Source organism: Scardinius erythrophthalmus, assembly GCF_964197995.2.
Source record: "Scardinius erythrophthalmus genome assembly, chromosome: 13".
Taxonomy (NCBI): domain Eukaryota; kingdom Metazoa; phylum Chordata; class Actinopteri; order Cypriniformes; family Leuciscidae; genus Scardinius; species Scardinius erythrophthalmus.
The window spans coordinates 33897887-33923532 of NC_138233.1; the positions used below are offsets into that span (position 1 = coordinate 33897887).

The following is a 25646-nucleotide window of genomic DNA, read 5'->3' on the forward strand; positions in this document are numbered from 1 at the left end:
TCACCGAGAGCCAGGTGGTTGTAACATTGTGACTACATAAGACTCTCCACTCAACTCACATACACATTTCCAGAGGTTTGCTGACATGCACAGTTTGACACAGCTGTTTTCACTGAGAATGAACAAAAATCCAAACCAACTGGGAAACACAAGTTACTTGCTTATAGAATCATGCTGTCATTCTGAATATCAGCACAGCTGCAATTACCTGCAGCCATGCCCAAATCCCAGGCGTGCCAACATTCAGGCGTGCGTTTCCCAAAACCATCGTTGGCCAAATATGATCACAAGTTCTCTTGAACTGTAACCTGCAACCATAGTTGGCTTTGGGAAACACATCCCAGAAAAGCACTCTTGCTTGTTTGAACCTGCTTAATTAAAATCTCAACTAGAACATTGTATGCTTCCAGTCATCATAAAAATAATAAGACACAGATCTTGCGTTGACTTGATAGTGGCGTTTATTTGATAGTACTGGACCTGGCCAAGGCAGTCTGATATGCTATAGAAAATGACTTGTGGGGTCCAACAGTTATTGGTTCGTTTCCACAGGCACTATGTGGCACATGTGAGTAACAGAAGAGGTGGAAGCTGCCCTGCATTTATAGTCTCATTTGATCGGTGTCCCCCTCCTCCTCTGATACAGAGGACTCTTTCTGGATGGTGGGCGTCTCTATGCCAGACATGCTATGATTTTCCAGGCCCAGGTCCCAGTCCTCGTTCACTTTCTGAGGTAGACTGGCTAACAGCTCCTGAGAACACAGACAAACACACTGATCAAGATTTGATTTCCTTCATTGCTGTCTAAAAGTTTAACCCAACTGAGTGTCCTTACCTGCTGTTTCTTTCTGTCTTTGTTTTTCACAGCGATCAGCAGGCTTTTGGTGAAGCTCTTCAGCTTTGAGAACTTCTGTTTCTGGTTCTGCAGCTCACTCTCAAGGAACTGCACTTCTTCATTCTGAGGGAACAAATCACCAATATTTAAACTATTATTCCACAATATTTCATCTCCAATTAATCAGTTAGATATTTTAGCCTCAGTGATAAATAAAGTTGCCCATGATGAAGGACATATCAATTGTAAAATTGCACTGTGAGGAGGGGAAGATCAAGGATGGAGAAAAGCTTACTGAGGATGCTTGAAGGAGGTTTTGTGGAAACACTTGACATGTATAAATTCTCCTCCCCCTTCACATCTGTCACAATAGTTTTAATTCATGTTTTACCAATGAAGTTTAAATTAAACATAAATCTCACATATTTCAACAGGTCATGTCATGTGAAGTAGCACTTGAGAAATCAAAAAATCCAATTTACAAATGTCTTCCTTGGATTCCTCCGCCATCATTTACTTCCCTTGCATACATGGAGAGATGAACTAAGATGCAAGGGTGCACAATTTAAGTTATGAAAAGCCCAGAGTGTGTTGTCAATTAGGGAGATGCTGATAGCAGAGTACATCAAATGTGATGCTTAATTCAAGATCTAAGACAACTAGACTGAGCTGCGAGAAGAAGATCACTGACAGTCTTCAGGAGAGTAGTTTTTTTTTTTGTGGTGGAAGAGCAAAAACCAGATTGAAAGAATAAAAAACATTTTTAGAAAGCCAATGAGATTGTAGCTAAGAGGCAAGTCTACATATTCAGTTTGGATAAGAACAGGTTTTGAGGTAGGTCTGAAACTGCTCAGCTGAGAAGGATCCAAGCCAGATTTCCTGACGATAACAGAGATGAGAGAAGTTTTTAGATGTCTTCATGCCTATGTTCCCAGGTTTCTATATTCCCCAGATTTATATAGCACATAATGAACACATGAAAAATTGTTCTATGTTCCCCAGTGTCACGCCCACCAGCTGGAGTGCCTATGATAGCCATCAGAGGGCACTCCTTCCATATTTGATATTAGGGCTGGGACAATAAATTGATGCATCGTGAATCGAGAAATGATTCTGGATCGATTCTGAGATTTTCCGAATGCATCTCTCTCGAATCGATTCTGAGCTTAGTTCCCTTACGGGAACATGGCAACTCTAGCCATTTCTTCGCTGATTTTCCCTTTTGTTTTCTCCACGAGCTCCCCCTACAGCTGTGGGCCGTATATTTCACAACACTGTAGTAAAAAAATCTCACTTGGAGGCAGCACCCTCCTCCCCCTTTCTACCGCTGCTCATGTGCATTTGTTATTATGGGAGCCGGCAAACTTTATCGCGTGGAGCTGTCTACCGAGGTGGGTAATACACATAGACTGTATAAGAAATGGACACAGCGACCCCATAGACTTCAACGGAGAAAAGTGAAGTCAATTGGAAGCACTCATTTCCTGATGGTTGAGCGTACTGCGCAGACTCAAACTGAACTTGACGACATAGATGTGATGTGAGCAACCTGTCTGACAGTTGAACGTCTTCTAGTAGCTGTGCCAAGAGAAATCTGAATCATTCCCTTCCGAAACTTGCAGGGACGGAGAGCGTGAGTAGGAGCTGTCCATGAGCTAGGAGCAGGAGTATGGAAGTAAAATAATGTCAAATGTTTTTGAAACAAAAAGCCTGTTGAATTGCACTACTTGAAAAAAAATAGGCATTGCATTAACCATGCTTGCATTTTAATGCATTGTATTTTTAGGGCTTGCATTTTTATGGGCTGAAATTCAACATGGTTGAATATTTAAGCTGTGAATATGAAATGAATAAAAACATTTCAAACACATTTTCATTATTAAAAATTCAATAATCCATATTCACCTTTCATATTTCACTTCCAAAATATTCAAACTGTTTAAAAATGCAACCTATAATATTCAACAGGAAATTTTCGGTCCATTTTATTTCGCTTTGCAAAATTCGCTTCCACAAATTCAGTGGTTCAAATTCGACAGTAAATTCAACGGAACTGCAGGAAAAGCAATAGATTACCGAGATACTCTCCATCTGCTGTTAGTCAATCTCACCAGCAGGTGGTGCAAAAGCGCTTGTTGTTGACGAAGACAGAGCAACAGTTAGAGCAAGCCATTCATTCATAAAACTCATTTAACAGCAATGCAAGTGTATTTGTGATTTATTATGACGGCGGTTTTATGTTAAATTCAGTGTCTTCACGGTTACTTTCCCTGTGTAGCCTACAAGCATCTTTCTCTACCGTGAACAAGATTATAATGTTATTCCCCGATGCGGATATACAGATCCAATATTACATTTTTGAGGTTGACATATATTTCTCTTGGTTGTTTAGTTGCCTTAACTTTATATTGTGGCGATGTGCTGCATGCAAGCTATTAGGGTTTCCCTCAATACTTAAGGATTCCCCTGCTGGGCATATAAAACGCTTAATGTATAGCTTAATGGACTAATTACAGTGATATAAAAGACCAAACTCGCAGGCAAGCAGATTGACTCAGAATAACGCGCAAAGTTTAATGTTGAGCGTTTCCCAGTGATAGACTGGCATTGACATTGGACATTCGCACATTTAGGGACCGTCTCTAAAGTGTATACTACTTTGGTATACACGTTTCTAACTTCAATAGCATTTGAATAGAACAACTTACAGTCATAAAACCAACTGTAAAGTGTTCATGTAGTGTCAGGCATAATGCGCACCCTTTGGATTTTTGATATTTATTCAAATAAATTAAAGTTTGCTATTGAAGTTAGAAACGTGTATGCCAATGTTTTATGCAACTTTTGAGACGGTCCCTAAATGTGCGAATGTCCAATGTCAAGCCAATTTTACATTTATTAGGCTACATTTAGTCATTTATTTAGCAGACACTTTTATCCAAAGCGATTTACAGTTAAACTAACAATAGGAGGACAACAATATGCAAGTGCTATGACTCTTCCCAGTTTAAGCTAATGCAATACACGTATGCATAGCCTATATATATATATATATATATATATATATATATATATATATATATATATATATACTGTAGAGAGAGAGAGAGAAAAGAGAAGAGAAAGTGTTAGTATTGATCTAGTGTTGATTTTATGCCAGTATATCACGAAACACTCAGCATGAAACTTTGCGCGTTACGTTCATATTCTTAGTCCATCTAGCCTATATAGTAGCCTATAGCCTACATCCCCAATAAGGTGCGAGTTTGGTCTTTTATATCACTATTAGTCCATAAACTACGTTAAGCGTTTTGTCCCGACAAAAGGGGAATCCTCGAGTGTGAGGTATTGAGGGAAACCGATTATAATCCTGTTCATGTAGAGAAAGCTGATGACATGATACACAGGGAAAGTAACAATGAAGTTATTGAATGAAACATAAACACAGCTTTTGTGTCTTTATCATCTTTTCCGCATATATACTGACACAGCTCATTTTCATTTTATGAATGAATGGCTTGCTATAACTGTTGCTCTGTCTTCGTCAACAACAAGCGCTTTTGCACCACCTGCTGGTGAGGTTGACTAACAGCAGATGGAGAGTATCTCGGTAATCTATTGCTTTTCCTGCAGTTCCGTTGAATTTACTGTCGAATTTGAACCACTGAATTTGTGGAAGCGAATTTTGCAAAGCGAAATAAAATGGACCGAAAATTGCCTGTTGAATATTATAGGTTGTATTTTTAAACAGTTTGAATATTTTGGAGGTGAAATATGAAAGGTGAATATGGATTATTGAATTTTTAATAATGAAAATGTGTTTGAAATGTTTTTAATTGAAATATTCACAGCTTAAATATTCAACCATGTTGAATTTCAGCCCATAAAAATGCAAGCCCTAAAAATACAATGCATTAAAATGCAAGCATGGTTAATGCAATGCCTATTTTTTTTCAAGTAGTGCAATTCAACAGGCTTTTTGTTTCAAAAACATTTGACATTATTTTACTTCCATACAGGAGCAACTTTATGAATCTCTATGGGCTTCTCCCTTGACTTTATCGGACTTTATGCCTCCACGTCCCACTGATTGCCTGCATCTACGGGGCCATAACGTAAGATACAAGGTAATGGAGCCTTTTATACATTGTCATGTTTCTTGAGTCTTTAAACGCCTCAGATGTAAAGTTATTCGCTGTCAAAGTGACGCCAATATTAATGGGAGTCAATGGAATGCTAACAGCAGGTGATGGCTTGCTAACCAATGGCGGCCCCCAGGGAAGGTACGCTTTCCGGGTGCTGGATTACCCCCTTGGTAATGCATCATGCACAGTATCATATGGCGTGTGTGTTTATGTTGAATTGCCGTAAAGCAGTTTGTGTTTCTCGCTCGTTCTCACTTCTCACGAGACTTCCTATTTCCAACTTACCGGGACGTTAGTCTCCATGTTGCAAGGTTGGTTTTCCGCCGGGGAACGCTGGGGGGTGCGGGGAAAGTCACCATTCTCACCAGAACCATCCAAATGATTTCTAAACGGATTTATTAAGTTGAAATAGTTGCCAAGTTCCCCTTTAACCTCAGATGGCACTGCATGCTTTAGAAACAGCCGTACTCTGCTGGCTTCCAATGCTTTACACACACCACTTGAACCTTCTATAAAATAATCATTTATAAAGTTCGAAAAGGTGGAAGCGAAGTACAAGGGTGTTTGCAGTGGGCCGTTTACATTAATCTCGCGTCATAAAAGCGTTCTGAGGTGCAAGTACATTCTCAGCCTCAGCTGAACGCACGAGCACTCTTCTTCGTGAGTATTTGTGTGGGGTTAAATAATAGCCTAGAGCGCCATCTGCTGTTAAAAACTAAGCTCAGAATCGATTCGAGAGAGAATGGCGATGCATTCGGAAACACTGGAATCGATCCACGAATCGCGATGAATCGATTTATTGTCCCAGCCCTATTTGATATATCATCAAGGACTGCATTTCCCATAACCCATTGCCCAGACTCATTATTGTTTGATCACTTCCACCTGTTTGCCATTACCCTTGTTAACTGTGCCTATATATGCCCTGTTTTTTCAGTCACTCATTGCAAAGTCTAGTACCTATATATTAAACCTATAAGGGAGCTATGACCTTTTCCATTAATCCAAGCATTTGTTTATATCCCTCAAGATTAGGACTATTATAGTGAGAGCCCTACGACAGGAACAGAAAACCCCTTTATGAGTTCCACAATAACTCGTTGTGTTAAGCAAATACAGAGCATGGGAAAATTGTTTTCAGGTTCCCACACTCTAAAAAATAAACCTGTAAAATAAAAATAAACAGCAGCTGTGGTTGCCAGTATGGAAGCCCTGAACCGCAACGAAAAACAAAACAAAAAAAACTAGCAATTCGAGATTAAAGTCTAAACATTACGAGAATAAAGTCGTAATATTTTAAGAATAAAGTCAAAATTTCGAGAAGTCTTCCGTAGATGTTTGTGTGTGTGTGTGTGTGTGTGTGTGTGTGTGTGTGTGCGTGCGTGTGTAAAGAAATGCGCTCATGAAGTCGAACTGCCTCGGACGTGGATCTAAACAAAATAGTAGCTTTTTTATAGCTTTATTTTACCATACCATACCATCTTCTTCCGCTTATCCGGTGCCGGGTCGCGGGGGCAGCAGTCTAAGCAGAGATGCCCAGACTTCCCTCTCCCTAGACACTTCCTCTAGCTCTTCCGGGGGGACAGCGAGGCGTTCCCAGGCCAGCCGGGAGACATAGTCCTTCCAGCGTGTCCTAGGTCTTCCCCGGGGTCTCCTCCCAGTGGGACGCGCCCGGAACACCTTCCCGGGAAGGCGTCAAGGAGGCATCCGGAAAAGATGCCCAAGCCACCTCAGCTGACCCCTCTCGATGTGGAGGAGCAGCGGCTCTACTCTGAGCTCCTCCCGAGTGACCGAGCTTCTCACCCTATCTCTAAGGGATCGCCCGGCCACCCTGCGGAGAAAGCTCATTTCGGCCGCCTGTATCCGGGATCTTGTCCTTTTGGTCATGACCCACAGCTCATGACCATAGGTGAGAGTAGGAACGTAGATTGACCGGTAAATCGAGAGCTTTGCCTTGCGGCTCAGCTCCTTCTTCACCACGACAGACCGGTACAGCGACCGTATTACTGCAGAAGCTGCACCGATCCATCTGTCAATCTCCCGCTCCATTCTTCCCTCACTCGTGATCAAAACCCCAAGATACTTGAACTCCTCCACTTGAGGCAGGAACTCTCCACCAACCTGAAGTGGGCAAGCCACCCTTTTCCGACTGAGGACCATGGCCTCGGATTTGGAGGTGCTGATTCTCATCCCAGCCGCTTCACACTCGGCTGCAAACCGTCCCAGTGCATGCTGAAGGTCCTGGTCTGAAGGGGCCAACACGACAACATCATCCGAAAAAAGAAGAGACGAAATCGTGTGGTCCCCAAACCCGACCCCCTCCGGCCCCTGGCTGCGCCTATAAATTCTGTCCATAAAAATTATGAACAGAACCGGCAACAAAGGGCAGCCCTGCCGGAGTCCAACATGCACTGGGAAGAAGTCTGACTTACTGCCGGCAATGCGAACCAAGCTCCTGCTTTGGTCGTACAGGGACCGGACAGCCCTTAGCAAAGGACCCCAGACCCCATACTCCCGGAGCACCCTCCACAAGACGCCGCGAGGGACACAGTCGAATGCCTTCTCCAAATCCACAAAGCACATGTGGATTGGTTGGGCAAACTCCCATGAACCCTCCAGCACCCTGTAGAGGGTATAGAGCTGGTCCAGTGTTCCACGGCCTGGACGAAAACCGCACTGTTCCTCCTGAATCCGAGGTTCTACTATCGGCCGTATTCTCCTCTCCAGTACCCTGGCATAGACTTTCCCAGGGAGGCTGAGAAGTGTGATCCCCCTGTAGTTGGAACACACCCTCAAGCCTAGTTGCCTTTCAACAAAAGGAAATTCTACAGGTGCTAATCTAACAATATGGCATTGCCATTTGTTTTAGGACATTACAAAATATACTGCGCCAGAATAGATTTTACAGGCGAAAAAACTTTTCAGACTGGGGGGAGTAATCCAGCTTTATATCTGAGGAAATCATGGGATCCGGCCAAATGATTGGGTACAGAATGATGCACTTAAAATGTATCCAGAAAGGATTTACGGTGAAGAGGGAGACAGTACGGTTATTGTTAAGTGTTCTCGACCCAGATGTTGCCTATAGACGAGCACGAAAATACGCAGACTTCGAGTCAACGTGCCACATAAAGTTTGGACTTTTGGATTGTGGTACCTAACCCGGCGGTGTCTTCGTGCTCGTCTAGGCATCCTAAGACAAATGGTAATGCCATGTTGTTATTAGCACCTGTAGAATTTCCTTTTGTTAGAAGCCCAGATAAAAGTAAAAAGCTACTATTATATTTAGATCCATGGCAGAAGCAGTTCGACTTCACAAGCACATTTCTTTACAAAAATAAATAAACAAGAACTTCTACGGAAGACTGTATTCGCGTAATTTTGACTTTATTCTCAAAATATTACGACTTTAAACTCAAAATGCTAAAATGTTTTTTTTTTACGGATTAAAAAAAAATTGCGTTGCGGTTCAGGGCTTCCGTAGCCAGCACTTCATCATAAAAATAAAAACACGGTATCAACATTTTCATCCATTTTTAAAGACAAGGCTTAAGCCTAATCCTGGAATACAATGCATGTCTGAGCTGTTTTAACTGAAACCAACTTGCACTGACATATCTCAAGATGCACACCAGTAATGTTTTTTTCTAGGGCACGTTTATAAAATCTACTCTAGGTTTTATGGGGCTGAACTTAAATTTACATTTATGTGATAAATCTGGGACACATAGGACCCTGGAAACACAGGACCCTTTTTCACGTGTTCATTTGACAGTGACTGTACAAGTGAATGTGAAAGTGATTTTACTGTTTAAATTTGGAGAGAGTACTACAAATTACTGAGAGAATCCAGTGATTAGTGGTGCATCACTGTTGTATTTTATACTAATACTAATAAAAGACAACACAGCTGAAACAAGCGTGCAGTAGCTCAACACTCCATCCTTTTATTCTGCTTCTTTTTTACCTCAACACTCCAGGTTAATAGTGACCCCTAGTGGGCAGAGCATATTAACCCAGCATAACATTTTAAACCCACACTACAATCACCCTGAATATTACTGCACTACAACTGAAAAACCATAGAGTAGAAAAATGCTTTTCACTGGAAAAAAACAAACTTGTCAGCAATGTGTAGACTAATTTCTTATCAAGCTGAAAATTATATTCTTTGTTATGTGGTCACAAAAAAGATAGATAAAAGATATTCATGGCCAGGCACATATTATATTGTTTAGTTTTCTGTTTACTGTCATCATTACTGCATTGTGTAAAGCAGTGATCTAGAACCCCACATTTTGATATTGTATTTCTCTTGACCTTTGAGTACACACTAGCCCCTTTCGCACGGGGTAAATCTAGGAACTTAGTTATAGGAACTAACTGCGATTTTAGTGTTTCGGCTAATATTTGGCACTAATTTTGGCACTAATTCAAGTGTACTTGGTTTTGTAAAGACAAAAAGGGAATTTCCGTTTAGGAGAGCAAACTGCTGCCCGACCAACCTAAATAGGGTGAGTCTTACCTCTGTTTATTGTAATGTTACTTTAGTTAGGTGTATGTGGGAAACCATGGCATGGCCAAACCAAAGCAACTATCAGAGAAGTAATATTGGTCGGCTTATATCTGTAGTAGTGGCCATGACCTCTGTCTGTCTGAAACGTTACTTTAATTAACAAACAAAGGGAGGCAATACAAAAATATCTTTGCTTGTTGTTTTGACTTTTATTTTGAATATGGGGCAGACTTTTATTTTGATGTCGCTGAGAACACCAGATCCTGAGCACACAGCGCTCATATTCTACGTCTTTAGTTTACGATCTGTTTAACAGTCCTGTCTAATACATTATTAGATAGAACTGTTATAAAAAGAAAGTAGACAGTATATGAAAAAGTATTAGCGTTTGCCGTGTGGTGGATGTCCAATGTCGCTAGCTGAGCAGAAATACATAATTATGTTTCACTTGGTCCCCTCAAATTTGCGTTGGATTTTCTCCTTAGCGTAAAGGTTGAGAGGTCCATCTATCACTGTTTTCCATGTTCGTACAGTTAGTTTGTGGATACATTTTTTTTTTTACATTGGTGCTGGTGTTTTGCGTGTGTTCGCCAATCAGTGTACACTAACGTCACTGGTAGTAGGAGCTAATTTAGTTTCCCCAAAAGGCGTTCCTCAAACTAAGTTCTTGAGGTGCAAACACGCCAAAAAGCGTGTACTTCCGCCATTAGTTCCGAAAGCCCCTAATGTCAAGGCTTGGTTCAACATGGAGGGGAGATTGGGATTTTATGAAAACAAAAACATTAGATAATACAGGTCAATGAAGGAGCACGGAAAACTAAACCAAACATTGACTGAGCAAGAACAGACTAACTACAAATGAAACTGAGGGCTATATAAACAAAAGGCTACATGAGGAAACAAACAAGACACAGGTGAACAAAATCAGTAACAAGGGAAACCAAATCAGTAACTATGACAACCAAATGAAAGAAGAAAAACCACGCAAAGAAACTATTTACAAAGAATCAAACTAAACAGGTCATAAATGTGACAGAACTCCCCCCTCCCAGCAGGCACCTCTTTGTGGCATAAACAAAAACTGCATCAAAGTGACTGGAGGGGTGATGGTCTCTATAAGGGGGTTAGGGCCCCAGGGCAGAATAGTCTATGGGAGGACTGGAGAGGGGGGGAACCATGTAGGAGTCGGAGGAGTGTGCAGAGGAGCCATTGGAGGAGCAGACCACCACAGGGCTAGCGGAAGAGGAGATGACCATAGAGGGGATGGTTGAGCAAGACCCCACCAACCGTCCGAGACGGAGCCAGGACAGGTGGAGATCCAGGCGGAGCCAAAGGGCTGAGGACACAGGGCAACACTGCTGGTCTGAAGGGCCAAGGTGAGGCCAGTGGGAGCGAGGACAAAGGAGGAGCCCAGTGGAGCCAAAGGGGTGGAAGGCTGAGGTGCAGCAGGAGACCCAGAAGACTGGCGAAAACAGGGTGACACCTGACCAAGGTGGTGCTTGCCGGATGAAGGAGCCTGAAAGATGACGGATCACGGTGGAGCCGAGGGAGTGTGGAGCCAATGGGTTGACAGGCCGAGGAGAAGTCATGGGCTTGGAGTGTCTCGTCTGATAGTGTCAGTGCAGTTAAGTCAATAATATTACTGAATATTAAGTGTCCCCAACTAAGCAAGACAAAGGTGACAATGGCAAGGAGATGAACGAACATGGTGTGAAAAATGTATTGGGATTTGTCACACAGGCATTACGTGGGAAGAGAAGCAGTCTGTCCAACAGGTTGAAACATTAAGGTACAGCTGCCATTTAGCCAGTAGTACACAATAGCCAGTGTCAACATCCACATACTGTGCCAGGGTCAAGCTGGAATCTCACGGAGGCCGCCCAAGAGCCACCCATTCGTCCGCTCTCGCAAACATGGAGGCCGTCATTCCTGAGAATCTGAGAATTCCTCTCTGGCTCCCTGTGCTGCCGGCGCCTCCCTGGTCTCCTGTACTGCCGGTACCGTCCTGGAGGCTACTTAGCCTGCCCTCATCATCCTGGTCACCTGCCAGGACTCCAGGATGGGAGCTTTTGGATTAAAGACTATTGGTATTGAATTCTCCTTCGTCGTGTGCTTCCTGTTAGTAGCCATCCATGACAAATAGGGATGTCAATTTTAACAAATTCCCATGATCGATCGTCGGTTAAATTAAAGATCAATTAATCGATTAATCATTTGCCGTAACACTGCATTATGAGTCTGCTGCAGTGGCATATGGCCAACAGCATGACAGGGTGTGCAAATACTGCACAAAATGCTATGTTCCTCACCAAATGAATGAGAATGGTTTTTAATCTAAATAAAGGGCTAGTAGGATTGTAAAATGTTTCAATGTGATTGATCATTTAATTAAATTAATTATTTAATAATCAAATATAACGACTAATGAAAAGTGTCACCAACGCCTCAGATGCGTGCTTGGAATATATGACTGTTGTGGACGTGCTCTTCCTGGAACAACGCGCTGAAAATGGCAACTAAACCCAATGAATTCACAACGATTTAATAAAACAGTGTTCTCATGTTATGTAATATGACAGTCCTAATCATAGTTATTATTAACCGTGCATTTCTGTTTGAGCTGCGCGCTGAATGAATACTGTTAAACTGGAGCACTTTGCTAGCGCGTTATTTAACTCAAAGAAACGCATCCTATATGAGATTAATCAGATATATACAAAATAAACATAATATTACAAATGATATGACTCATGTTGTGGACGCGCTATTTCTGGAGCAACGCGCAATAATTCACAATATTTTATTACAATATTGTTCTCTTTATAATGTTACGTAAAATGACAGTCCAATAGTCATTATAAGTTGTGCATTGCCGTTTGAGCTGCGCGCGCTGAAACTGAAGAGGATCACCGTAAGCTTTACTACATTAATTCTTAACCAAATGCATCCTATTCATACTTTGCACGTGACGTCACAAGTACTGGCTGGCGGGCAAGAACGTCGTTCTCCAGCAACGAAACCCAGTAAACTAATCAAGGATCTACGTTATAACGAGTCATTAATGTATTTTAACTTATATGTTTCATATACTAGTATTTAACCGAAGCTATAGATTGTGAAATTAAACATTTCTCGTTGTTAGTGTGTTTTTTATAGTAAATAAACAACATATTTGAGCTTCAAACAACTACATTCTCGACTAAGAAACTCTTATAAATACATTTCGTGACACAATAACAGTCGTATTTTAAATTTCGCGGTCTTTCTCCTTTGCTATTGACTCATCTCGGCAAAATTCATTGAAAATGAATGACTTCCGGGCACTTTGACGCTCTCGCCGGCGGCGGTGTGAACGCACAGTAACAGCTGTCGTCTTTTGCTAACAACAACAAAAGTGTGTGATTGGTTGTTTTGAGGTTTGTGATATCTATGGTTTTCAATGAGAACCAGAGATGACCCAACAGTAGAGCTAGATTATTTACGGAGGAATTATTACTGCTAGATTATTGTAAAAAACCTTGTCTGCTTTACACAATTTAGCTACTTTGGAGTTAATCCTAGTCCATAGTTATGCAGCTAGCTCGCTAACAGACTTGATAGCTACTAGAAAGACCTGGAACTACAGGACTCTATGTTGAAAATAACCGTTTGTTGCCCGCCAGGTATCCATGGTAGTCACGTGACTGCAAAGTATGAATATAAGATAAATCAGATATAGATAGGCCTACACAAAATAAACACAACATTACAACTTACAAAAGGCTGCGAATGCACACGCAAACTTATAGTCATGATGAAGGTGTAAAATGGTCCCAAACATAACTCCGGCGTGCTCGCTATACATGTTTTGCGGTTGAGCAGCACGCAGGCGCATGAAAGTTTTATCGATTAAATGTATTATCGACAATTAATCGATCGTCGATTAATCGTTAACATCCCTAATGACAAACATCGTATTCAATACTCTCCCTGGACAGAAAGGCCTCACCCTTCACATAAAATTGGAGACTAACGAATGTCTCCTCAATGATTCTCCATCAATAAGCGCATGCCCAGCAGTAATGGTGGCCACGCATTCCCTTAAGTGTCAGAGGAGCCGCCCCAGAACTCTGAAACCAAGAGACCAATTGTATAGTTGGCACCCAGCCATCCTTAGTGGGGCAGCCTATAGTAACAATCTCTTGTGCCCTAATACCCTTTAAAGAGGGGATAGGTACTGCACTCCGAAAGCTGTTTTGCACAAAGTAACAGAAGAACAACCGGTGGGAACTGTGGGGATGGGTGGGAATGAAAGCATTTTACTTTTAAAGTTCCCGCCGTGCATGAACTCAGAAACACCCTTGAGATCCTTGTGTTAACCCAAAAATGAAAATTCTGTCTTTATTTACTCACCCTCATGTCATACAAAACCTGTATATTATTGGTGAAATATCCCTTTAAGCTGTTGGAAGATGAACACAAAGCAGAGGCCTGTGTTTCTTTACATGACAAAATGTTGTTGTTGTTTTTTTTAAATAAAAGCATACGGGTCAAAATTCATCTGCCCTGGTATTTGTCGGTTTCTTCATTATCTCATGGTTCTCTGCTTACCTTGAACTCTAAGAGGTTATGCATCTGTTCCATCTCTGTGGTCAACATGCCATCGTCATAATCATCATCCTCTTCTTCGATGATTTTAATCTTCTAAAAGAAAGTTTTATGTTTGAGTTACTAGCAAAGCTTGGGTCAGAGTTCGGGTTAACAAGTTAATGAATATGTGCTCATAGTCTCATACCACATGTTTAGCAGGGGTGGAACTATCTGATTCATCATTTATATCGTCATTTTCTTTCAGGTAATAATCACTGGCTCCATCTTTAAAAAGAAAAAAAGGCAAATGTACAATTACTACACATTAAAATGTCTTGAAACAATACAGTTTCCTGTATTTTCAATGTAATTAACAAATGCATAAAATGTGATCTCATCTGTCAACACCATGAAAATCTTGCCCACCATCAGACAAACAGAGTGACATAGAGTCATTGTGTTCGCCGGCCTCTCCTAGTTCCGGACAGTCGTCTTCAAGGATGTGAGGGGAATGAGGTGCAGTAGGATTGGGGAACATGACCGGCCCTCCTTTAGGTGGTGGAATTTCAATGCCCATCAAGCGGTACTTCCTTCTGCGGTTCCCAATCCACGTCTGTCAAATACAGGTTTAAAAAAAGGCAAAGACATGATATACTTCTACTTAAACTCTCTCCTCTGGGAACAGGGACCCAGAAAATATGATGATTTACAAAGAACTGGTTACATTTTGTCCAATCAAATGCTTTCTAGAATGAGAACGTCCCCTCCCCCTAAATTATAAATAACACATGCAGTTTGCTACTATTACTTTGGGCTCATTCTATAATTGAGAGCATATTTCACATCAAAGAACAAAAACAATATGCTTTCTCAATAAAATTACATCATTACAATTTCATCACTGTAACATATCTGCTAGTTGCCAAGCTCAATAATTACACACCATTTTGATATTACAAGGGAAATGATGTTTTCCAAGGCAATTTCAAGCAAACTGAAACGATGTGCACAAAATATTTGTGTGCGATTATAATATGCTTTATGTTAAGACAGAAAAATATCATTTTTGAGAAGAAAATTGTTAGAAAAAACTATCGTTGTCATCAATTGACTTACGATCTAAACAGAAGGAACACATTCAACAAAAAACTAAAACAGTAATCAGTAACTTAGACACAAATACAATCTGACAGAACACCACAGAGACCTCGTCTCACCTAAATGTCACTCTCTTAATAATGTGATATTATATTCTCATAAAATTATGAGGTTTTATTCCTAAGGAAATAAATGTGCAATGTAAAGTAATGAACCGTACTTTTGATAAATACCACTGACATGATGCACATTCAGATGAAGACACTCAGTCATATCAGGGGCCTAGCTAAACTTTTCTGTGATACATCTGCAAAAACTACTTAAGAAACCTTTTAGCCTATTCGATTATCGAAAGAAAATGTTTAATTATTCTTCTAGAATTATGAATAATGAAATAGTTTACGAGGGAAAAATGCAAAAACAACATTTTTGCCACTGTATTATGCTGTGTCTCTGCGCAAGTATAAAAGAAGACAAGAAAATTGTGATTTCTGTACAGACTCCTGACCTTGACAATTTCAGTGTCCACGCTGAGTTCATTACTTGCAGCTGAGATCTTCTCTTTGCACAGAGAGCCCAGGCTGGTCATGCCGTTATCCCAGTAGCGCTTCAGTGTGTACAAGTCTCTGTCGCTAAACTGCGTCCTGTCCTGCAGCTTAATAAACACTACACCTTTTATTAAAAGCCATCATCAAAAACTGACAGTAAAATGATCTCTGCTCAATATATGTGCTTGAGAAGAGCATCAGCATGTTTGAGAGACTCACCGTTCTTTTCCGGGAGTTACTATGAAGCCAGGGAGCTGACATGTTACTCGGTACCTGAAGAAATACAAAGGAAAACATTTTCTTGTGGCCCTTCGGGAATTAAGATAAGCCTGAGTCTGATCCTTTCAGTAACGTGCTTGTCTCGGTAATTTAGACACGCAGGTGTACGTGCAGTAATAAGAATGAATACTTGTGATACTGATGCTGTATCGAGGGGGTCGATCCCCACATAAAATATTGATACCAAATGTTTTAACTTTGAGTATTTTTTTTTTTTTACTTAATTATTGTGATGAATGCACAAAATAAACTTTAAAGTGGAGGAAAAATAATAACGGTAATACTTTACAATAAGGTTCATTAGTTAACATTAGTTAATGTATTCAAGGTGCAGTGTGTGATTTTTAGCGACGTCTAGTGGTGAGGTTACGAATTGCAACCATCAAAAGTTACGGTGGCCTACAGGAAGTGATGTCGTCGTCTGAGACAGCAGAGAGTAGCCAGTTAAGCAATGAGGTTTCTTTACAAAGATAAATTAATAAATTAGGTTTACTTAATTATTCAATAAAACGATATGTTATTGTGAATATTATTGTTACTTGTTTATCATTGTGTCAGTGTTTTATTCGCTGACTTTAGCTTTAGCTTCTTAACACGAAGAACAACATAGTGACAAAACGGGTTTGTCCGTTTAGGGCCACTGTATGGTGTAAGGAGACCTGTGTGTGTAGATAGAAATGGCTCATTCTAAGATAATAAAAACATAACAGTTCATTAAGGTATTTATACACCACTGAAAACATAGTTATGTATATTATATTGCATTTCTGTCTATAGATCCTAAATATTACACAATGCACCTTTAACTAACATGAACGAACCATGAGCAATCCTTTTTTTACTGTATTTAGTAATCTTTGTTAATGTTAGTTAATAAAAATCCAGTTGTTCATTGTTTGTTCATGTTAGTTAACGGTGCATTAATTAATGTTAACAAATACAACTTTTGATTTTAATAATGTATTAGTAAATGTTAAAATTTGCATTAACTACGATTAATAAATGCTGTAGAAGTGTTGTTCATTCGTAGTTATGAACTAAAGTAGTTAACAAATGTTAACAAATGAAACCTTATTTTAAAGTGCTACCAAAATTACTTTTTGTGCTTTCACATTAATTTGGAGATTGAGTGCAATCCAGTGCAATTTATTTAGTTAATTTTTCTTGATCAATCAAAATGATATTTCATGTGAATCTCATTGCAAAGTTCAAATTCATTTGTCCCTGTCCAAATTAACAGCCATTAATAGCAATTTTCTCGTCCAGAAAATGTGTGGGTCTCTGAAACAATCACTGTGTAATAATCAAAAATAATAATCAACGTGGCATACCTTGAGACAGGGGATTCTGGAAGATGTCTGCAGGTTTAACGGGAAGTTGCTGGGGGAGGATGATCTGATCAGTAAGGAGCTGCTGGTCTGACATCCCTTTTCCCCAAAGAGAGCAGAGTTTGAGAGGTTCAGCGCACAGGCAGAATGGCTCCTCTCTGTTTGTCCCGGACTGTCAATCAAAGAAGAGGAACCGGCGCTGGAGCCCATAGAGGCTTTCCCGCAGTGCATCTGCACGCCCATGTTTGCTAGCTCTTCTTCTCTGGAATACTCGTCATCAGCGTCAGCGGTTTCCATCGCGATCGAGAAGATCTCCGACGCGTCGACCGGCCGGGTTTTTCTCACCGCTGCGTCTCGAGCGCTTCCCGGGAGAGCTCGCTGCGACAGGTCCTCTAATCCGGCCAGGGTGAAAACATGCTGGATCTGAGCGCCGCCACCCACAGGACCGCAATGAGCCAGCGCCGTTTTCTGAGGCCATGACGGATGCTGGGACGTCCTGCACTGCTTGGCCCAACTGGGAGCGATTACCGCAGAGTCTCTCGAGCTTAAGGGTTTAAGTGCTGCGCTAGAGCTGGGGAGGATGGGGACTTTCCGCTGTATATGCTCGTGAGCGGGCGGCTCCTTTTCTGTGTGCGAGGGCAATGCTTTTGTCCCTGTCCTGTTGAGAGCTGAAGCATCAAAGCAGCTGGCATAAATGCCTGTTAAAATCACATCACTGTGGCCACTGAGAGGGGAGGAAGATGACGGAGAAGAGGAGGATGAGGAGGATGAGGCCTGTGGGGGGAGGAGGTGGGTCACAGCGGGTCCACGCTGAATGCTCCTCATGGCTGCCATCTCAGCCGTCAACACCGATCCGGCCACCAGCGCGCCGGCAGATCCACAGGGAACGTGCTGATGGGACAAAACTTGAGCAGACGCACCATTCTGGTCAGCTTTAGATGCCAGCTTCCGTCGCTTGTTTCCTACCCATGTCTAAAAAGAGAAAAGCAGAGACAGGCACGGCCATCAGGTTTGAGAAAGTCTAACTATTCCAGCAGAAAAAATGTTGGAGGAATGTTCCTGCTGCACTTTTCCATTGAATTAAAGGGAAACACTTTACATTAAAGGGATAGTTCACTTTGAAATTAAATTTTGGTATGTTTTAGCTTACCTCAAGGGCATCCAAGATGTAGGTGTCTTTGTTTCCGCAGTAGTTTCAATTTTGATATTTTTAGGTCAAACCGTTCTTGTCTCTCAGTCATTTGATGCAGGTCTGTGGTCACTGTCTCAAAGAGCATGCACAGAGTCCAAATTAAGCAATTCCCCATCGTAAGTACACATTGATGGCCTAAGACACGAAACGAGCGGTTTGTGTGAGAAAACGAACAGTATTATATCGTTTTTACCTCTTATACACTTGTCCAAGTGATCTGAGGGCGCGCGCGCATCCTGGTGTGTGATGTGTACGCAGACTGGTGCATAGATATATACACTAGATGTCGCCTTAAAGACATTCGTTCCAATGAACTGCCGTAGACAAGGCGACATCAAGTGTATATATCTATGCACCAGTCTGCGTACACATCACACACCAGGATGCGCTCGCGCCCTCAGATCACTTGAACGTGGCTGTGTATAAGAGGTAAAAACGATATAATACTGTTCGTTTTCTCACACAAACCACTCGTTTCGTGTCTTAGGCCATCAATGTGTACTTACGATGGGGAATTGTTTAATTTGGATGATGGGGAATTGTTTTAATTTGGACTCTGTGCATGCTCTTTGAGACAGTAACCATAGACCTGCATTATACGACTGACAGACAAGAACGTATTGACCTAAAAATATCAAAATTGAAACTACTGCGGGAAAAAAAGACACCTACATCTTGGATGCCCCTGAGGATGCCTTTATGCTAAAACATACCAAAATTTAATTTCAAAGTGAACTATCCCTTTAAGGTTCATTAGTTAACATTAATGTATTAACTGACATGAACTAACAATGAGCAATGCATTTGTTACTCTATTAGTTCATCTTTGTTAACGTTAGTTTATAAAAAATAAAGCTGTTCATTGATTGTTCATGTTAGTTCACAGTGCATTAACTAATGTTAACAAATACAACCTTTGATTTTAATAATGTATTAGTAAATGTTGAAATTAATGTATTAACTGACATGAACTAACAATGAGCAATGCATTTGTTACTCTATTAGTTCATCTTTGTTAACGTTAGTTTATAAAAAATAAAGCTGTTCATTGATTGTTCATGTTAGTTCACAGTGCATTAACTAATGTTAACAAATACAACCTTTGATTTTAATAATGTATTAGTAAATGTTGAAATTAATATTAACTAAAGATTAATAAATGCTGTAGAAGTATTGTTCATTCTTAGTTCATGTTTGACTAAGGTAGTTAACTAATATTAACTAATGAACCTTATTGTAAAGTGTTAACAAGCTCCAGAATGGCAAATAGAGAACCATGCGAGTAGAAGCCCATGTCAACGAGACTTTGCATGATGGACAGATTGAAAAAGTTTCCCTGTTTTTTCCCCCAAATGAAACATGAAGTCGGCTGCTGGGAGGAAGTGAAATAAATTCCCCCTTTTAGATTTAATAAGAGACCGTCACATTTCTGTAAGACTAGAATTAATATGTTATCGATTTAATCAGATGAGAACAAAATTTGAGGCGAATAATGACACTAACTTTGCAACATTGACACTAGTCGTGCGTTTCCATTACAGATTTGCGCAAAACTTTTGTGATATTTTCTAAATGTCGATAAAAGACTATTGCTAAATGACGACGTTTCCATTAACCGATGTTATGCGACTGAAACGTTATTTTTTCCTCTCGCGATAAGTCAATCCAAACATCATGCTGACTGATGTTGATAGGTTTACATATATCGCAGCCACTGTACTAGCCATTATTTTTAATTGAAGGAGACGGATGTGTTATAGTGTTAAACGCTATTGTTTGTTCACTATCACGTTATAGTGTCAGACCAAATTTTCAAATAGGAGCTCTCTTTATAAATACACCACAGATTTGAGCTTTAAGCAACTGCATTCTTGCCTGAAAAACTCTTAAAACTACATTTCGTGACACAATGGGCCCTATTTTAACGATCTGAAACGCAAGTATCAAATGCAAAACGCAAGTAACTTTGTGGGCGGATCTCGGGCGCTGTTGCTATTATCCCGGCTGTACTTTGCTAAATGTGAACTTTGAATTGGAACAGGACTTAAGCAGTTCCAAGTCCACAAGAACACATGTACAGACAAGAACACATATTGAGAAATTTCTTGTGACAAGAACACAGGAAACAAAAGAGAACTGAAAATACTCAAAATGAACATCTTTAAACAGAAACAGAGAATCTGTGACATTAACAAATCTATTTTTTTACTAATTTTGTTTATAAGTCATTACTCACTGAAAATGTCCCCCTCTCCTATTGCTCTCAATCACTGAGGCACTTTAATAATGAATTTAAAAGTAATGTGAATAGATATATGCATTGTTATTTCTGTTTTCACGTTTTAGAGAACTTTGTATACTGTAATTTAAAATAAGTGTACACTCATCTTGCTCTTTAGATATGAGTCGTTCAATGAACAGTCATTGAAAAATCCATCATAGTTGACCTATAAATAACAACATAAATGGTCTGAAATAAAATGTTAAATAAAAAATTAATAAAACATGCTTACTCTAACCACGCTGAAGTCAAGTTTGGTCTCTTGAGCACACTGTAGGATGAGCTGGAAGCAGCTCTTGCTCTGATTGGTCATGCCGTTCTCATAGTAGCGTTCCAGGATCCGCTGTTGCTCGGCAGTAAATACCGACCGCAAGTTCATCTGTAAGATGAAAGGAAGTTATAATAATAAACATGACAAAACACTACTGCACAGTGCGGGCAATAAGACAACAGCATCATGAACACCCTATGCAATAAGAAAAGCCACATTACATATACAGTCACAAATGTAGAGTCACAAAGGCAAGCAAATCTCATTATTTTAAATGAATGTTCTGGATTGAATGTAGGTGAAAGCATTAGAATCACATCGAATGTTTTGTGGTTATACTTTTGAAAGAGTGTCTGGGTTTCCATCCAACTATTTTTATGTATTTGTTTTTATGTTTCACCCACAGCTGTGTATGGGGAAATCATTATGTGAGCTATTTTACTCGTTCTCCACAATCTCCGGGCGGTATTTCATAACACTATTTATAACTGCTTCAGCATGGCAAGATAACCAAAGCAAGGAGGTCATGACTCACAATTGAGACATCAGAACATTACTTGATGGAAACATGTGAAGTTTTTCATTCTCTTGATTTAAATATTCATTTTAAAGATGTGAAACAGATGAGTCAAAATTATATTCGCTGGTAACACATCAAATACCATTGATAGAGCTTAATATGTTGAACCCTGAACAATATTTAAGTGTGTAGTTGTGAAACTTATGGTTAAACAGTTATTTATGTCCCTCTTTTATTTTAAAATAAAAACAAATCTCTCAATATAAGAGTAATAAACCCATAGCACTGGTAAGGTCTATTGCATAGTATTGCACTCCACAGCACAATGGTGTATGTGAATCCCTTTAGAGCAGGTCTCTAGTGAATATTGTATAGATACTCACAGTGTGAATGCTCCTCTTTTCCAGCCATTTTTCCATCCCTCTGATGGATGTTCAGGGAGACCCCAGGAATCAGGTTGAGCTACTATGAATCTCAACATACAGTAGAGACACACTGTCGTGTGCACATCTATTCACACCAGCATTTGGCCATCGCAACACTTTGAACTGCTCTTACGAGGTGTCTCAGCGGAGGAAGCTGTCTTTGGGAGGGTGTATAAACACACACGCTCCTGCACTCTCCAGGTCTGGACCCCTCAGATCTGAAAAAGACCATATGGAAAGCTTGTTCTTCAAAACAGTCATTACTGCTATAACAACACTAAAAACACTTTACATAATTACATGTCTTTAACTACTAGGTACTAACATTTAAATTAATCAGTAGATACAATGCACATATTGTGTACAATTTACTTAGATTTAAAAAAGGTTACACTGTATTTTAAGGTGTCTTTGTTACAGTGTAATTATAATTTAATAATATATATTTGAGTAATATTAATTAAAAACGTGTACTTACTATAAAGTTAGGGTAGCATTAGGTTTTGGTTAAGGGGTTAATTGCATGTTATTATGCATAATTTACTGTTATTACTATGGTAAGTACATGTAACATATGCAACAACGACACTGTAAAATAAAGTGTTACCTTAAAGTGCCCCTATTAACATAGGTCTAAGTGAATGAAAACATCCTGCAAAGTTTTAAATCTGAAAGTGCACTGTATATAAAGTTATTGTCTTTCAAAAGACTCTGAGTCAATGAAATTAATGTTTTTCAAACGAGTCATAAGCCGTTTCTTTGTGACGTCAAAACGAAACATTAGCATATTGCCCGCCCACTTATTGAACCTCAAACCGGCAGCTGATTCCTGTGGATAGCATCATGACGAGAAGACGCTGTGCTCTACAATGTGAAGGTAAAGACAGTTTTTTTTCACTGCCCAATGACGAGCATGTGAAGAATCAGTGGTTAAAATTCATCTTTACCACAATATCACAGCAGTATAATCCTAAACTTTTGCTGTGTTCCCTTTATTTCACTGACGACTGCTTCTCAAATCTCTGAGTTCACTGCAGGATTCGCAAACCGCTTGCTCTTGAAAGATGGTGTTCAAAATACTTAGTTTTGAGCTTATATTGTGTAGGTCTCCTGCTAACTGGCTAACTCACGTTATCACTGTCTTACTGAAATACTTCTGCTGATCAGTTTGTGGACCACTGTTACCTATAACTGTGTCTGTTAATGCAGATTGTCTGTCGTTCTCACTACTTTGAGGAAAGATTAAGCATGGAGAAAGATTTGTTTTACCAACGTTTATGTTACATCAGTCCTTCACGCTAGAGCTTGGCTAAAGAATGCACTGTTATTGCACTGAGCAGTTGTTCTGTATCAACATGTTCACCGCAATAAATGTATACACGTTCACCGCAATAAATTAGAAAAATACTCTGTAAATAAATAAGTACAAGTAAAATAATCAGTTTGTTGATGGACATGCACTTGTTCATGCCTGATTCATCTGACGAGTCATTTGAGAATCACTGAAAATGTGGTGATGTGCAAATGTATATTATGAGAAAATTCAATTTTTTTTTTTACCTTTGATGCATGTAAACCTGTTGTAGGAGACTCCAAAACAACATTAGGAAACTTTAAAATAGCAAAATAGGGGCACTTAAAGAAAAAATATACCTGAAATATTGAAATGCCTTCATTACAGCTGTAATTAATTTCTGTAATTACGTCTATAATTACACTGTTGACGGTCCCTTACTCCTTAACCCACCCATAAACCAAACCTGTCCTAACCTTCCCTGTATCCCACCTCAATAGCAGCAAGTGTTTTGCAATACAACATCAACACGATAAGTACAGTGTATCTTAGATGATTTTTTAATTTAGGACAAATAAAGTGGGACCTAAAATATTTTTTTACAATTTCAGTCCAACCACATTACCTGAGAAAGTTCTTCAATCTGCTTATTTAATAAAAAGCATAAATTCACTGACTCATGGTTATCATAGTTCCTGCCAAATCATATTTACTAGGCTATATGTTACAATAAAACTATGTTCATTCAAATAAACACAATGACAGAAAGATTGGGTTGCACTTTATTTTAAGGTGTCTTTGTTACACTGTAATTAGATATTTAAGTACTGAGTGATACATGTAGAATAAGTAACTACATGTACTTACTATAGGGTTAGGATAAGGGTTTGATTTGGTTTAGGGTTAGTTGCATGTAATTACACGAAATTTGTAGTTATTACTATAGTAGCATATCAATGCAACAATGACAGCGTAAAATAAAGTGTTACCAAAGATTGTTAGACTGTGTGAAAGAGACGTGCCTTTCATTCACAACGTGAATGTAGTGAAATCTAAATTTCGTCCAAGATAATAGATCACCGTTCCGTTTAATAACATGAAACAAGGTAAAACTGTGTTAATAAAAACGCTGTGTGCCTCTGCCTCAGCGTAATCGCGTAAGCATGAGCGTTGTTTGTTGTGATGAGTGGCGGTGCTGATGCGGTTTAGCTGCAGTGCTAAAGTCTCCATCCCGCGCCATTACAAACACACTCACTAACATCTAACGTTAGCGTGTCACTGCTGCTCGGACAGCTCATGGTAAACAAACAGTTCATCTGATCTAGCATGTGAATGTCTGGGATGCTCAGAAAATGTATGTTAATCGCCGACGTTTTAAATAATATCACGTAATACATTTGCGCTCGTGCATGAAATCATAATAATCTCAAACAGAGCTAAAATGGGCATACGACCACCCTCATCTCGGAGATAAAACGCTGGTGGTTGGGGGTAACAAATGAAATGAAATGCGTAACTAAACTGAAGTAAAGTGGGGAAAAAAGGGGGGGAAAAGATAGAGACAAATTCCTGACGCGCGCTAGTGCGCGAGAGAGGCCCAGGAGGCCACGCGCGAGCCAAATCCACCACGCGAAACTTTTATTATTATTATTATTATTTTGCATTGCTCGAAAAGCGATGCTGGTATAAATGTATGACACGGGCTATTTGGAATGAGACCCGTGCTGTCACCACAACCTTACAATATTCCTCGGCGTGTTAAAAGAGATACCTTTTGTTGAGAAATCAACGGGCCCCCTCGAATTCAGCAGATTTCCTTACGAATCCCCTGGCTAGACAATGAAATCAAAACGTCCGATCATCAATTCTAATCATGATCGTGACGTCGGAGATGACACGAGCAAATGGAGATGCAGAATCATCGTTCTGACACAAACAAACCCCGCCCACCACTGTTAGGTGAGGGTGGAGGTTTCGAAAGAGAGACCACTGATGCTACTGATGATTACAAGTTACTGGGCACACTGGGCAAAAATACATATTATTATACCAGGCTACAGATTCTATATGAAAAAAAAAAATACCATAACATAATTTTTGATAGTTTAAAATAATCATCATAAATATAAGTAATACAAAGCAGGCTAATAAAATAATGCCTAAGACATTTTAAGAGAAAGTTTAGGCAATTTTATTTATACAGTATCATTTCATACACAATGGTAATTCAAAGTGCTTTACATGAAAAAATAATTAAAATAACTATAAAATAATCACAACAGATGCATAATAAAGTATAAATATCATAAATAAAAATAAAAGCAGAGAACAAAAATGATTAAAAT

At 39.7% G+C, this 25646-nt stretch overlaps 1 protein-coding gene across 5 annotated transcripts; it reads right to left on the reverse strand.

Moving 5' to 3' along the window:
- Window positions 1–440: 440 nt before the first annotated feature.
- Window positions 441–25255, reverse strand: hdx (highly divergent homeobox). Of its 5 annotated transcripts, none has more exons than XM_081382817.1 (11): window positions 25073–25255; window positions 21966–22225; window positions 21024–21170; window positions 17322–18290; window positions 15931–15984; window positions 15672–15818; window positions 14492–14678; window positions 14271–14350; window positions 14087–14179; window positions 836–958; window positions 441–752 (listed from the first exon to the last, which is right to left on the reverse strand). In XM_081382817.1, the coding sequence occupies exons 2-11, from the start codon at window positions 21999–22001 to the stop codon at window positions 603–605; spliced, it is 1986 nt and encodes a 661-aa protein (XP_081238943.1). In that variant the 5' UTR covers window positions 22002–22225; window positions 25073–25255; the 3' UTR covers window positions 441–602. The 5 variants fall into 5 exon arrangements, with proteins under 5 accessions (XP_081238943.1, XP_081238945.1, XP_081238944.1 ...); XM_081382819.1 differs by having other exon boundaries at window positions 15672–15812; window positions 25073–25229; XM_081382818.1 differs by having other exon boundaries at window positions 14087–14176; window positions 25073–25229.
- Between the last annotated feature and the right edge of the window lie 391 nt (window positions 25256–25646).